At 41.5% G+C, this 14,682-nt stretch overlaps 2 protein-coding genes across 3 annotated transcripts in view; both read right to left on the bottom strand.

Annotated features, from left to right (window-relative positions):
* GPR21 (G protein-coupled receptor 21) overlaps window positions 1-91 on the bottom strand; it is a 9,715-nt gene extending 9,624 nt beyond the window's left edge. Inside the window, exon 1 of the mRNA XM_042052500.1 lies at window positions 1-91. The gene's annotated coding sequence lies outside the window, so the exon portion shown is untranslated.
* Window positions 1-14,682, bottom strand: part of RABGAP1 (RAB GTPase activating protein 1) — a 63,360-nt gene that overhangs the window by 32,672 nt on the left and 16,006 nt on the right. For both annotated transcript variants that reach the window (XM_042052488.1, XM_042052489.1), the window contains 5 exons: window positions 14,260-14,362; window positions 12,910-13,079; window positions 10,142-10,316; window positions 9,421-9,514; window positions 6,461-6,611 (listed from right to left, as the gene is read on the bottom strand). In XM_042052488.1, the coding sequence (XP_041908422.1) occupies window positions 6,461-6,611; window positions 9,421-9,514; window positions 10,142-10,316; window positions 12,910-13,079; window positions 14,260-14,362 (693 nt within the window). The remainder of the gene's footprint in view (window positions 1-6,460; window positions 6,612-9,420; window positions 9,515-10,141; window positions 10,317-12,909; window positions 13,080-14,259; window positions 14,363-14,682) is intronic.

Genomic DNA, 14,682 nt, shown 5'->3' with positions numbered 1-14,682 from the left:
GCGGGGGAACAAAAGCGCGGAGCATCCTCGGGCGGGCGGCGTGTGCTCCGGCCGCGGCGATGCGGAGCCGGGGGCGGGGAGGCGGGAGGAAGGGGAGGGAGGCGGCGGGAGCGCGGGGGAGGGCGCGGCGCAGCGAGGACCCGGCGGGGAGCGGGGCCGCAGCCCCGGCCCCCATCCGCCCGCCCAAGCGCGCAGGGAGCCGGGCAGCGCCGGCCGCAGCCTCGGGAAGGCGGGTCCGCACTCCCGGGGCGCTGGGCGAGGCGGTTCCACGGGCGGCCGGTGGCGGTGGGAGCCTCACCCGGCGCGACCCCGCCGCCCCCGGCAGCACACGCGGGTCCCAGCCCTGCCCGTCCCCGCGCCGCCGGTGCCTCAGGGACACACACCCAGCGCGCAGCCCGCTCCTCCTCCTGCACCCCTGCACGGCGAGCGCCAACCGTCCATCACCGCCCTGAATTCACGCGGTTCGTCGTCACTTAAAGGCTTTTCCATCCCAGCCCTTTTGGGGAAATACCTAGTCGGGAATAAACGTGCCTTTCCTAGGTATTGTGTGTGTTGCTTAGGAGACAACTGAAACCAAGGGCAAAGCTGAGAACGATGTCCCACCATTAATCCAGATGATGCTCCAGGTAGGCAGGCACCTCCCTCCACACATACATATATACACAGAACACAAAGGCATCGCTGTCCCTGACAGTCCCTGGGACATCCGACACCAGAACAGAAAACCCAGCGACATTCCAGCCAGCAAACACGCGAGAGATTCACAGCACAACACTCCAACTTGTATTCACACCCTAAGTTAATACCACCTCACTATTTAACCAGAAAAACCTCTTTGAAGGCGGAGAGGCATAAAAGGTACAGCTCTTGTTTATTGTTTGTCAAGAGCTTCAACTGACAGGCTGGAAAACACGTTCCCATGGTACGTGGGAGCTCATCCTCTGACCCTGACGGTTCCACCGCCAACGCTTAGGACAGGCCCTTGCTACAGGAATTTGTATTTGAATGGATCAAACCAGTAAAAAACTGGAGTGAAGCTCTTCAGCAATCAAAATCATTTAGTCAGACATGAAAGTGTGCAACTGGCATCCTTACAAGCCTGAGTCCACACACTGAATTCAACCAATACCAACAAACCCAAGGTTTCGGTTAACCTAAGCTAAACATTGGTCACTGCAAAATACCTAATGGGAAATTAATTGAGGCCAAAGGGGTAGATGTCAAAGCAATCAAGATGCAACTCTCAGGTTTTTAGCTAACCGGTAAGTAGAAAAAACATTTCATGATACACTTGTGTTGGCCAAAAGTCTGTGCTGGACAACAGCATGACTTGGCAGATTTTACTCAGACTCATACAAATGTTTGAAAACAAAAATTTGGGGTTTCTGCCCTATGTTTAACCCAGAAAAGATCCCTTTACTATTGTCCATCATTTTTTTTTACAATTTATGGTGTTTCTACTCATGACGACTGAAGTACTAGAACTGTAGCTAGGAAACATAAACTTTGAATTAAATTTAGGCCAGGGTATTGTGGATTTACAAAAAAACAAGCTATGATTGAATTACTGCTGGAGAAATGATCTCCTATCTTTCCAAAGCACAGAATGATTTACATACCGATTGATTCAAATAGTATTTCTGGATCCTTGGGCACAAATAGACACATTATAAACATCCCCAAGGAAACAACATACATTAAACTTTCTATCTCAGATACATAAAAATGAGGTAGCAATGGAAATACTGAACCCAACCAAAACAACATCTGGTTGCTGAAATTTTTAAACAGAAGCTGCACCATGAAATCAAAAACTCCCCAGTGTTTAGGTTTTTATGAAAAGTTGAATGCCCATAGAGCCGAGGTATTTCTATAGAAGAGCCACGTCTGTTTTTTCCTTTAACTGACATTCTATTGTTTCTTCGAAGCTGAGAGCAATGACTCCACTCAGTGCTCTTGCCAACTTACTCCTGTTTGCTTGAAACACCCAAACCAGCAGTAGCTCCACCTCCTCCTCCTGCCCTTGCCCCAGAAGCCAGCCCAAAGTGGCCCAAGGGTGCAAACTGCACCCAGAAGGTAAACTAGGGTACAGTGCCTGCTCCCCCAGCTCTCTGCTCGGGTGCACCACCAGCCCACCATGAGAACCACTCCTAAAGACACCAAAATGTGTGGCTGAGGTGGCTGAGGTCCGTGAGGCTGAAAATACTGCTGGGGTATAGAGACTTCTCCCACTCTACACCATGGTACAGCACCACCTCATCTAAGGCAATGAAAAGTACTCAAGAAATTATTCAAAGTTACAATGAAAACTCTTGGGAAAAGTACTGCTTGTAAAAGATAATTAAACTTTTATCACCATGTGATCCAAACTAATCAAACAAGGGATCTTGAAGTTCAGGCACACTGACAAGGCTACACCATCTCACACTGTGATGCACAGATGCATGGTAGGTTCCATTTCAGTTGATTGTACACAGTCATGGCCCTCTGTACTCCTGAAAATTCAATGTATTCTTTTTAATTTATAGGAACATATGGAAATATGATTGTGATACAAGTGGAAAATAAGTGTTAACCGCCCACAGCTAAGGTTCTGTCACATTTTATGCTATCGATGACAACACATTCAGTCAAATAACGGTAGTGACATTTTAATCTATTTCTTCATTAAAAACTAGCATCATTTGCACTGAGACAGACGAGTATATTTGGTAGAACATCTGTGTTCTATAATCCTCATTTCATGGAGACAAAAAGGTGGGAAGATGAGAAAGTGGGTAGCAGGAGTCCTGCTATAAGAAAGACTGGAACAAATTAATCTCTTACCAGGTCTGGGATTTCTCCCAGAAATGGTGACCCCGGGGTAACATTCCAGGATACTCCTCCTGACACTGGACTATAATTTTTTATTTTGTTTGTGCCACAAGATGTCCCTCTCATGTTGTAATTTTCTTAATATAGTGTATTTATCTGGTACAACAGTTCATGGTTTTTTTCCTTTCAACATTACTTCCTCCCACACAGACCTATATCCAAAAGCTTTTTATTTTCTCCTCAATATTGTAAATGTCAGGTTTTTAATGCTGCTATTATGAAGAACTTCTCCACTGAGAGATTCAGTAGTTGTGTTAATCCTTTCTAAAATTTGTCTGAGAAGTGGCTGTTGTCTCTTTTGCTTGGTATCATGATTATTTATCTTTTTTAGCCTGTCTGGCTCGCTTTACGCGCTTTCTACTCAACACCACCTTCCATCCACCTATGCCTGTCAAGAACATGCAGTATTTTTCCTGCAGGTGTCCGTTCATACCTGGAGTGAGTCCCCATGTGTCTTCTGCTACCTTTCAGTGGCTGGAAGCCTGAAGATTAACAGCCATAACTGTGATTGCCAAAGTGCTACCAGCACCAGATGCCTCTCCCAGGGATTGTCTAGATCATTTTACCTAGAGCTTGCTTTCTGTCCCCAGTAGGGACATGACCTTAATTCACTGGGCTGGCTTTCATCCACACTCCCCACCACCAGCATGGCAATCTGGAGTTGCTAAAAGCTTTATTATTGCACACAGATGGCGTGCAAATTCTCAAAAGTAATTTGTGGAAGCACCACGATGGTGAAACTTCAACCTTCCTGCAATAACAAAAGCAAGGAGGACAAAATCCCAGCCAGTGTGTGGCAAAGAAAATCGGAGCAAATAATTAATAAATGTTGTCATGATGACTAGAACACAACAAGCACACCTTGAAGCACATTTTCAATGCCATTTTTAAGTCACATTCAAGAAGAGAGCTAGACACAGCTCTCCTGCATGGTAGAGCACAACAGGAGGCATCTCCTTTTCAATCCTTCAGTAGCCACAACTGAACAGCAAACAAAAAACTGTCCTTGCAGCAGTTAATTTGCAAAGGAAAGCAAAAACCAGAGACTCCCTGAGCCTGCCCAGGAAAGTGAACACCAGAAGAAATCCTGGGGCGCTGCATCCAACATCCTGTGCACAAGGGAAAAAAAAAAAGCCCTGAAATGGGCCAGAAGGTTTTGAAACAGCTGTCAACACAGATCCTTATTAATTTGGGACTGTGCTGCCACACGGGGCCGTGAAAAGCCTGGCAGAAATCAAATGCAGCTACAGGAATAGAGGTCAACATGAAGAGAGAAAGGGAACTGCATTATGAGCACTCACACGGGTTTCCTGCATCTCCTGCTCACATTCCAGGGTATAGGTTTTACACGGACTCCTTGTGCTCCTGCACTACACCACAGCAGTTATTCTCACATAAACCCCCTTCAAGGCATGGTAATGCAAATAAACTGTAGGCTTGCCAGAGAAGAATTGGCATCAGTGACACGCAAAACACAGCAAAGTATTATGAAGATGGTAAAGCAAGGTAATGGACCCTTGTCTTCATATAATTAACAATTTTTTTTCCCAGGAACATTTACTCGTATGCATTGCTGCATACTGACTGTAACTGAGCTGCTATTTTAAGAGCAGTAAGAATTAGTCACATTAGAACTCCAAAATTATCAAATTTCATGCCTAAGAAAGGCATGAAAACAAAAATTTAAGGCCAAAGACCAGCCCAGCATTATTATACTCTTGGCACAGACTATATACAAAGGGTCTGCAAACGATACCTTGCTGTGCCTTGCATTCATGTTCTCCTCAGCCTCCCAAACAACCCTTGCATTTTCTGCCTGTCCTCCTCTTTAGTACCTCCACACACCCACTGAGAGATAACCCTATTTAAAACCTTACACTTTTTCCACTGCCTGCAGACTGAAGAAATCCCAATTCCCCTGTGAACCAAGCACACCCTCCTGTTCTCAAGCACCAACCTCTGTCCCTTCTACAGAAACAGTTCCGGCCTGTTTCCATACTTAAGTCACAACAAAACAAACAGCCATGGCACTGGGCTAATATGGCACTTCCAGATTAGGGAAACCTCATTTTCATTTGCTTGAGCTGGCTATGGCAGCATGCTGGTGGATATACTACAGACCTCATGGGACTACAGCAGGGTCTGAAAATGGTCAATCAGGACCCATTCTCTTTAATTTCTTAATTAGTTTCCGTGCTGAACGACCACTGCAGGTATAGCAGTGCTTTTGCTGCAGAACACAGTGTTGGACCAGCCTACTCTCCCTTGTACTTGGACTCCAGAGATGCTTGCAACACATGAGATGCAGGTTACTTTCTTTGTCTCAGCCAAATGAAAACGAGTGGAAAGGTTTCACAGGTTTAAAAATGAAATGTTACACTATCCCCTTCCAGCTGACAAAGACAGTAGCAGAACGTGTCACCAACTGTGCCACAAAGACATTATCTTTTGCATTCTGATACCAAAACACTGAAACAGAGAAACAAGTGAGGCTGACAGCTACTCACCAGGCAATTAAAATAACACAACAGCATAGCTGTGATCACTCCTTGCCAGAGCACTCAACCTCCACATTACTTATATGATTTATTCACCATGAAATCCAAGTTACAGCTCTACAATGCATAAACCAATATTAAGGAATTCAGATCAAGTTTTTTCTGTGTTCACTAAGTATATGAAAACACTTATGGCAGAACATTTTTAGCTGATCTAACATGATTCATTCACATCACGTAGGATCCTTCCTGCATGATTCCAGCAGAAACTGAGTTTAATTTCAGAAGCCCTCTTGCCCTCAGAATAAGGTCTTTAATTGCTCCTTGTGAATCTGTGCCATCAGAATATAGATATACAAAGGCTGATTCACTTGTTTTGCTTTTTAACTGGTGAATAATTAATTTCTGTTATATTTGTACTAATGCTGCATCATGAATAATTTCTAATACAGTCCTTCTAGACTTGCATGTTTGATGAAAGCAATAAAATCCAATGTAGCTATACAGATAATGGTCAAATCCAAATTAACACATCCGTTTTCTGGATAAGAAAGCGACATTTCATTTTGTGACCCATTTGTTACTCAAACTTTGAGAACCACTGGATGATGTCTGTACACACAATTCTTATATCCTTTTCCTACCTTACCGAGATCAGCATTCAAGATGAAAAGTCACAAAACTGCTGTCTAGTGCAAAAATATCCACATTGTTCTGTTTTCTTGCTATCAAAAAAGGCTGCAATTTCTACTAGTGTTGGATTTTTATCATAAACACAGACAATACAAAAAAATTCAGCCTCCATTCAGAAAAACCAAACAAGCAAAGAAAATTAATCTGTCCATTATGAAAGCAATTAATAGGATGCTTATTTTTTACAAACTAACTCAGAACTCGTAAAAAAGAAGCAGTGTAATGCTACCAGCAGCTCTCTGTTAGGGTTTTTGTTGGAGGATTGAATCATGGTCACTCATTTATACACTCAGGCACACTCACAGACCCTCAGGCAGGAGGGCACATACTCGAAGCCACTGTGTTTCCATTCTTTCAGAAATGGAGGGGAAAAGAGCTGAAGAAAGCCACGGTACCTTTGTGATGAGGATCCTGTACTTCTCCACGAGGTGGTCGTTGTTGTGACACCCTGCCAGCAGCTGCCACACCTCTCCCCGCAGCGCCTCGGGGACTCCGCTCCGCACCAGCGCCGACAGCGTCTTGGGCCGCACGCTCAGGTTCAGGTGCCTGCAGAGGGGAGGGCTCAGTTACTGCACCCAGCAGCAACAACCAACCACACATACCCGTGTGGAGCATCACACGTGGCACAACTGCAAGGCAGTCCAGATGTCCAAGTGAAATTCAAGTTTTGAAAAATAAGTAACATTTGGAGAACTACTTCCCAAACTATTTTCTCGATTCCCATTAAATTTGTATACATACATATATATTTAAAACATTCAACAAACAAAACACTCCATCAAATACTAGAGGACAGAGGGCACAATGTGGAAATTCCAAGTTCAAACTACCCCAAAATGAGCGGTTTGCAGAAGCCTACACTGCTCAGCTGCCCACAGCCCAGCAGGAAGATGACCTTCTCGGGGAGGGAAGGAGGACAGACGAGTCAGACAGAGCTCTAAAAGTCACCTCTCATGGTTATCTAACTTACATCCCTGCATTAGAGCAGCCTCCACTGCACCAGCCAGCCCCAACTGAACAGCTCTTTCCAGCAAGACCACTGACAGCTCATAAATTACAGCACTGCAAGTTGTAAAAACTAAACCTACATATAATTTATGCACTTACAGCAAGTTAACCTGAACAGCTCATTTGTGGCTTATATATAAAAATCCCCAAAAGACACAGGCCTTAAATCATAGAAATTACCATTTTTCTGCAGTTACTCAAAAACAAACTTCTGGATAGAATGATCAAGAGAATTGACAGACAAAGCCAGACAAAAAAAATGAACTTGTGTCACATCAGTCGCATTAAGTTCTTAATAAACTGGCATTTATTAATGTTTGTAACACTCTAACAGATATGTGGATGGTAATTTACACAGACTGGGACTCCCTATTGCCTTTCTCCAGTCTACAGTGTTCTGACACAATAACCTAGAGACTCGCAATGCAGACATTTAAATCAGTATTTACTGCACAGAACCCAGGACCATCACTGTGCTTTCTCTAAAATAAATCAACTAACTAAAGTTTATATAGTAGTTACGTTTATATCAATACATAGTCATACCTATAGACATATATTTATAGAGCATTTATTATGCTTTTATAATATGTAAGTATATTTATATAAAATACTTCCTATATATAAAATAGCCAACATTTTTGTAAAGGCCTATAAAACTGCTTTGCCTCAATCTCAGATCAGAGGAAGTACAACAGCAGTTCCAATGAAAACAGTCATTGGAAGGCTGTAGAATAAAAACTACACACTACTGGGTTCTTCCAAACTATTTTTGAAATGAGAAAATTGTGTGACTCAGCAGTTATGAAACATCAGCCAAATATTCTTTGGTATCATAAAATACCAAATATTTAATTACTATACAAATCTAATTACACAATTCTAAAAAACTAGCATGAAACTACCTGAAGTCTGATTTTTATGATTTTCAATCCTCTTATGTTAAAAGCTGGAGGATCATTGCTTCCAAATACGAGTTTTTAGTTAAGAAGGAAAGCCCTTTAACACATATTAAAGTTGTTGCCAGCATTAGCACAGAAGCATTTCATATCCTCTTAGAGCTGCCAAAACATTTCCAATGGGAGTCAGGTGGCTTAATTATCTCTGAGCCCTTGGAAGAATTACAAAAAAATTCAAGTTGAAAGAAACTTTCTCACAGCAGCAGATGCACAGAGCTCATCTGGGAAAGATGTTTCTCCAAATCTAGGAGAGGGAAAAGGGATTATGCATCATTTTACCACAGCTTTCCCCTCTTACAAATGTTTCCATTTAGTGCAAAACCAAATTGGAAGGAGACATACTTATTCAAATAAGCAATAACTGCAGAAAATACTAAATAATTACGATCTTAAAGAGATTCCTTACTAAGTGGTCACATCAATGCTTTTTCTCAACTAAGCTGCATGACTGAGTCCAATCTCTGCTGTCCTGCTCCTTAGACCCAATACCCCATTCAACCCCTGACCTGCTGTGCAGCCCTTGCCCTGCTCTCACTGACTTTAGGAAGCAAAAGGCCACAACTAAAGCCAGAGTCAAAACGAAACCTGTTTGAGCTCAGGCTCATGCTGCCCATCACACCACTTTGTGGGGAAAAAATAAAACCTAACAAAATCCCTTTCCTGGGGTCCTACAACCCCTGAATTTTGCAACAATCAGCATCACTTTAGAACTGCTCAGGCTACTTCAAGATGAATAAAAGATCCCTCATCAAAGGAGGATGGTGTTGCATTAGCAATTGGACTGTCAAGAAACAGTCTTCTTGTACACTGACATTTTCCAGGGAGAAAACAGCAGAGCTCATGTACTTCCTTCTTGGCAGGCTCTGGAGCCTTCCTTTAGATAAGGGAGGAAAAACATCTTCTCCATCCAAGTCCAAATCTCCCATATTCTTAAGCTACAGTCACTAAGATATGACAGCTGCAGGAAAAATTGGCTGTGAACCCAGTCAGAATTACAAAGAGGAATGGAAGTGATCTGTACAAAAAGACAAAGCAAGAGCTGCATCTTCTTTATACTGCTTAGTTTAGATTTTCCTTTAACAAAATCCCAAGGAACCTGAAGATAAGTAGAATATTCATTTTAAGACAGAACGAACTAAAGACACAGCATAAGTGAATTTCTATACATTAAGCATGCACTCAAAAATTATAATATTTAGAACACCCTCTAAAGAAATCAGAAAACATCAAGCCAGAGAATAACGGGTGTTGTGGGGATGGATAGAGGACTAAATTCATACTAATCTTATCTCCAATGGCCTCTGGAAATAAAAAACTCCAAGCAGAAGGAGCAAACAGAATGAGAATACTCAGAATTGTAATTTTCAGAATGTGATTTTGCTACTTACCACTTGGACAGCAGCTCTCCCCACGTCTCAAGAATTTTTTCTGCACACTCTTTGGAAACATCTCCAGAACCACTTAAGAGTGGTTCATCATTGTCTGCCAAGAGAACAGAAGGGACACTTCAGCCAAGGCCACAAGGAAGGCCAGCAGGAAAAGTGGAAAAGCAGAAACCCAAGTTATCTCCATTTCAGCTTGGATGTAAGGCCAGATGTTTCTACACTCAGAAGTGGTCATGGTTTGGTTTAAAAGAATTTTTTAAAAGCAGAAAAAAGTTCTTGAAAAAGCATTAAGTTTCAAGCTGGGCAGGTCCTGGTACAATTTCATCTCTCACAGATGTCTGACTCTCCTCTGCACTAAGACGCTGCCTGCTGACACTTCCAAATAACACCAGCTTCTCCTTTCTGCTCTCAAATCTGTTCACAAATGCTCAGGAAGGGGCAGAAGCTACATGATAATCCCCAGTTTTCAGGAGCCCTTTTTCACACTGTCCCAAATACACCACACAGGAGGCCTGGGCTAAGAAAAGCAGGAACACTGAAGTGCCAGAGGAGGGAGAGGCTAACCAGGAATGCTGGGACACCGGGTATTGAACCTTGCAGTATTCCAGCAAAAAGAAACCATCAGTCAGGCAGATTCTGACTGGAAAGGATCCTGCATCTTTTATAACCATGTTATTTACCAACTGCCCTTTCTCAAAGTCCACAAAGCACAGGAGCTTCTTACCTTCCTCTTCATCATCTTCTGGAGGAGATGGGATCATGGAGCCTTGAGACCCCGACTGCGGCAGGCGGAGAGAGGGGCTGGCTGTGGTTTTCCTTCTCTCCCTCTCCGACTCACTCTCCAGGCACACGACCTCATACAACGTGTCCGAGTTGTTCTTCCTGTCCTTTTGCTTTATCTAGGAAAGGAGTTTCATTTTACTGAGGAAGCTACATAAATGCCAGATCACTTCCTAAGGCTCTGCCTTCTCTTTCTGGAATAGGAGAGCTGAGGAACAACTTCCACCCCATTCTACAGTGAGAAATGTTCACACCTGGAACACACTTAATGCAAGGTGCAGGCTGTCAGTGCTTCTGATGCCCTGAAATGTGCAGGAAGCATGCTGCACCCAGAGGCACAAAGTGTCTGTCACAAGCAGAACTGTCATTTGGATCTGGCATCCACAGGAAACTCATCTTTCCAACCATAAACGGACTGGACACAAATGCACTGATTTTTAAAGCTATAAATGCATCTGTGGTCTAAGAGATGAAGGTACCTCAGTATGAAGCGATGTTGCCTTTATTTAAACATGCTGCATTTATTTAAACAGGAGCAAAACCTTTAAAATTATGTCAAATTACTCTTCAAATAGAACTTCTAAAAAGAGTTTAAAAAAGATAAAGTTTTTGGGGATACTGATGGTGGCAAAAGTAGTCTTAAAAATTTTGTTCACATTTATTTGAACAAGATGAGCTTTAAGGTCCCTTCCAAACCAAACCAGTCTGGGATTCCATGATTTTCCCATGGCAATGGTCTTCAGCAAAGCTTCCAACTCTGTGTATACACTGCTGCAGGAACACAAATTGCTGAGTCCCAAAGTCTACTCTGTGGCCCTGTTTCCCCATAATTTTCAATGCTTTGGTACCTTCCTTTCCTTTAAAGAAGGATTTTTCTTTGTAAAGTGGTTCTAAAATTTTAAGGATTTAGAATTTTTTTCCTAACTGAATAAAAATATAGAGCAGAAAAGAAAAGGTGAACGAAAGAGGGAAGTGAGATTTATAATTATACTCCACACTAAGCTCCCAGTGCTCAATTTTATCCTTTGGAGCACTAAAAATGAAGAGAAATGCATCAAAACTAAAAATTACTAAATCACTAAATGTAATCGAAGCAAATAAAATCCCTCTGCTTTCACCATTTCCGAATAAAGAAACACTGCCAAAGTAAGATAAGCCAATTCTACACAGCTGTATTTTTAATAGGCTAATCATGACTCCACAGAAACAGGTTTCCCTTCCAGGCTTATCAGGCAGTACATTCTATATCTGTTGCTTCCACTACGAGTTTTGATAACCTTCCATTAGTAAACACTGGAAGTTGGATAACCTGACAGCATCTGTGGAAAAAGAGAATTGGCCAAGATAAGTCACAATGCCTGTGAATTTGGTAAGACAAAAGATACAGAATTAGCTCAGTAAGATAAGCTTCCTCTAAACTGCCACACAGAAAAGGCACCTTTTGGAGGCTGTAGAATATTTATAGCCCAACAGCCTCTACTGTTCAACATCTCCATGTTCCACCTCAAAAATATTCTAAATAAAAAGGCTGAGCTCATCCATGAAGAAGTTTTCCACCTTCAATTTTGAAGGAAAAGAGTTTTTTTTACACAGAAAAAGAATCCTTGGTGAACTTCATCTTTGTTACTACCTAGATGCCATTCTCTGTTAGCACTTAAAGACAAGTGTAAAAAAGAAGGAAGAAAGGCCTCTTGCTTAACTCAAAACCTCTTAAAATAAGAACACATCAAGAAATCAGGACTCCCAACACTGCTTTCTTTTTGGACCACACCCAGAATTACTAAGCCTTGAGAGAGCACGTACATCCACATTGTTATTTGCTTCTATACATTTCCATTTCTTTAAACAAGAGTTTCATTTCAGAACAATAATATCTAGAGCAGAAGAACAGCAGCTACTTCAAGTACATGATCTCTTTAGTGACTTGGACCTTCAACTTACCAGCCTTATTTTGAGACTAAGTTATTGCCTTGTACTGTTATTGTGAATATCCTGGACAGAAATAATCCTTCCATTTTTAGTAGATGGGTAAGAAAGTAAGTTGGAAAAGACAGTAAAAATTGTTAACAAGTTCTAGGGATTTTTTGTGGTTGCTTGGATTTTTTTCCCCCAGGGCAAATTGGGGGTATGTGTGAAATCTGTTTCCAACCATGCAGAAGGGGAAAATAGACTTTTGACAAAAAATAATTTCCTTTGGAATTTCATATGGATGTTTGCTCATCTAAAAAAAAAATTTAAAGAAATGTTAAATTTGTATGATAAAATAAGTTTAGTGATATATTAGATACCATATCACCAGGATTACAGTAAGGACTTTTTTTTTCCTCTTAACCCTTAATTTTAATTTTTTAATTAAAATTACCCCTCTATCCCCTTATGGCAGCAAGTCTCAGCATAGACCCAGTTTGCAGATAAATCCTCTGTTCCTTTTCTTGCTGTGGTTTGGCTGGAAAATCCATAAGCCTCTCTGTAACTTCACAGACTCATCAAAGCTACCAAAAAAGCTATTTCAGGCTCTTCATGGGAACTGCAGATAGCCAGCAACAATCAGCATAATAAAGGGCAGCTCTTCTAAAAGTGAAGTGCATTTATTTTACCTCTTGGATTCAGGAGGAAAATGTTGCATTATGAACATTAGTAAAAGTTTTAGCAATCATAGGGAGAAACAGCCCATTAATTGTCATTTTTATTCCTTTATTTTTAACACATTACCTGTTTCAATTTTAAGAAAAAATTTTCAGTTGAGCTCCTTTTGCTGAAGGGCCAGAACAACCTCTCATTAGGCGAGCAAACTCTGACTTTAGTCTCCAGAATGAATCGAACGGGTTCCTGCACCTCAGTTATCACCAAATCCACAGCAGTGGTCATGAACAACACTTTATCTAGAGAGAGAAAATGAAGCCATAGTATGAAAAGAAATATTTCAAATAAAATATTCCCTAACCCCTTTCCTAGTAACATGGAAGAAAAAAGGAAACTTTCCTTTTCAGAATCCATTTTCCCCCTAATTTAACATCTCAAGAAGTCTCAAAATAGGAAAATCAGATCACTATGCACTATCCACTAGAGAGAAAGGAAACTGCAGCCTTCAAGCCAAGAAAAAGATCTTGTTAAAGAGAATAAAATGTCTGCTTTTTCAAATCCCACTGAAATGTATCCAATACCTTCATTAAACGTTATAGAGGATCTCTGCACTTAACTACACAGTGCAGATCTCTGGCCACCCAGCCTAATTACACTTCAATTCTTCCTTGGTTTTAGAAGTAACTTAACTGTTTAATACCATGATATTAAAGGCATTTAAGACCATCTCAGCTATGACATTCTGAAGATTTGACTACACACTCTGATGTTCCAAAAGAAGGCAACAGGGCTCAGCAACCTATGAGAGCTCTCTGGCAGGGAATGATAAATTGTGTCCTTCAGGCAGGATGGCATTCACTCCAGCACCAGATTGTGCCCAGCAGCTGACTTTTATGACTTTGCCCAGTCAATTCCCATTAACTTCCCAACCTTTGGCACACAACAGTGACAAGAGATTGAAAAGATGATAATTCAGCTGACATCTTAAAAGTAGTAATGACAGATCTCTTTCAGGACTTGAGAGAGCAATGCAATATCAGCTATTTTTGGATGACAATTGGGAGTGGTTTACTTTCATTTCCACAGGTATAGGAATCCTTCTGTTTTAAATAAAAACTTGGGTTTGGAAAAATCTGAACTGACCACAAGACACTGAGCAAAGCAAGTACCTGCAAAAGTCATTTAGTGCAATTCTCAGTGGGATTCTTAAAAAGCTCCAGTACCTGCATCCTGTCCCACAGCTGCAGAGCCTCCTACTAGGACACAGTTCCTACAAGGTATTACTGAACACAGTTTGGTTTTAGTTGTCTTTTTCTTTTTCAGATTTTATGTGGCATTTAGCACCCTACTTTCTGAGAATATACCCCATCCCGTGAAAGTCTTTTTGTGGGATTCATCGGAAAAGAAAAGAGAATTGATCCAATGTCCACTCTGGAAGTAATTTCGCTGCCTAGGGAAAACACCTGGCAACATTCATACCTTTTGGTGTTTCTTCATTTACAAACTGGAAGTGTGGAGACTTTTGATTCCAGCTCCCAGTGATCACGTATGATTTCCCATCAGAACTTTTACCCATGGACTCCTGGAAACAAGGTAAGTTTATATATCTTTATTTCAATTAAAGAAACCTCTACATTATGTGGTGCCAGCCCCATAGAAGAGCTACTGCACTGGCAAGGGAAGGGCAAGTCCATGTGACAGAGTCTGTAGGAGAGATCATCTCTGAAGGAAATAACAGAGTTCCCCTGCAATCCTTGGTCTCCATGCTGATAACAGAGAAAGGCCAATTAATACTATTGTCATACCAATTATTACAATTGGTATTGTAATACCAATTCTTCTATTAGTACATGGCATGACCAATAGTTTTGGAGATGGCCATTTGACAGCAACTTTCAGCTC

The sequence above is a fragment of the Corvus kubaryi genome, unplaced genomic scaffold (genome assembly GCF_017639235.1).
Source record: "Corvus kubaryi isolate FWS band 111438036 unplaced genomic scaffold, C.kubaryi_AGA036_p1.0 78, whole genome shotgun sequence".
Taxonomy (NCBI): Eukaryota; Metazoa; Chordata; class Aves; order Passeriformes; family Corvidae; genus Corvus; species Corvus kubaryi.
Note: the sequence above shows the minus strand (reverse complement) of the source record. Positions and strands in the feature narration are given on the sequence as shown.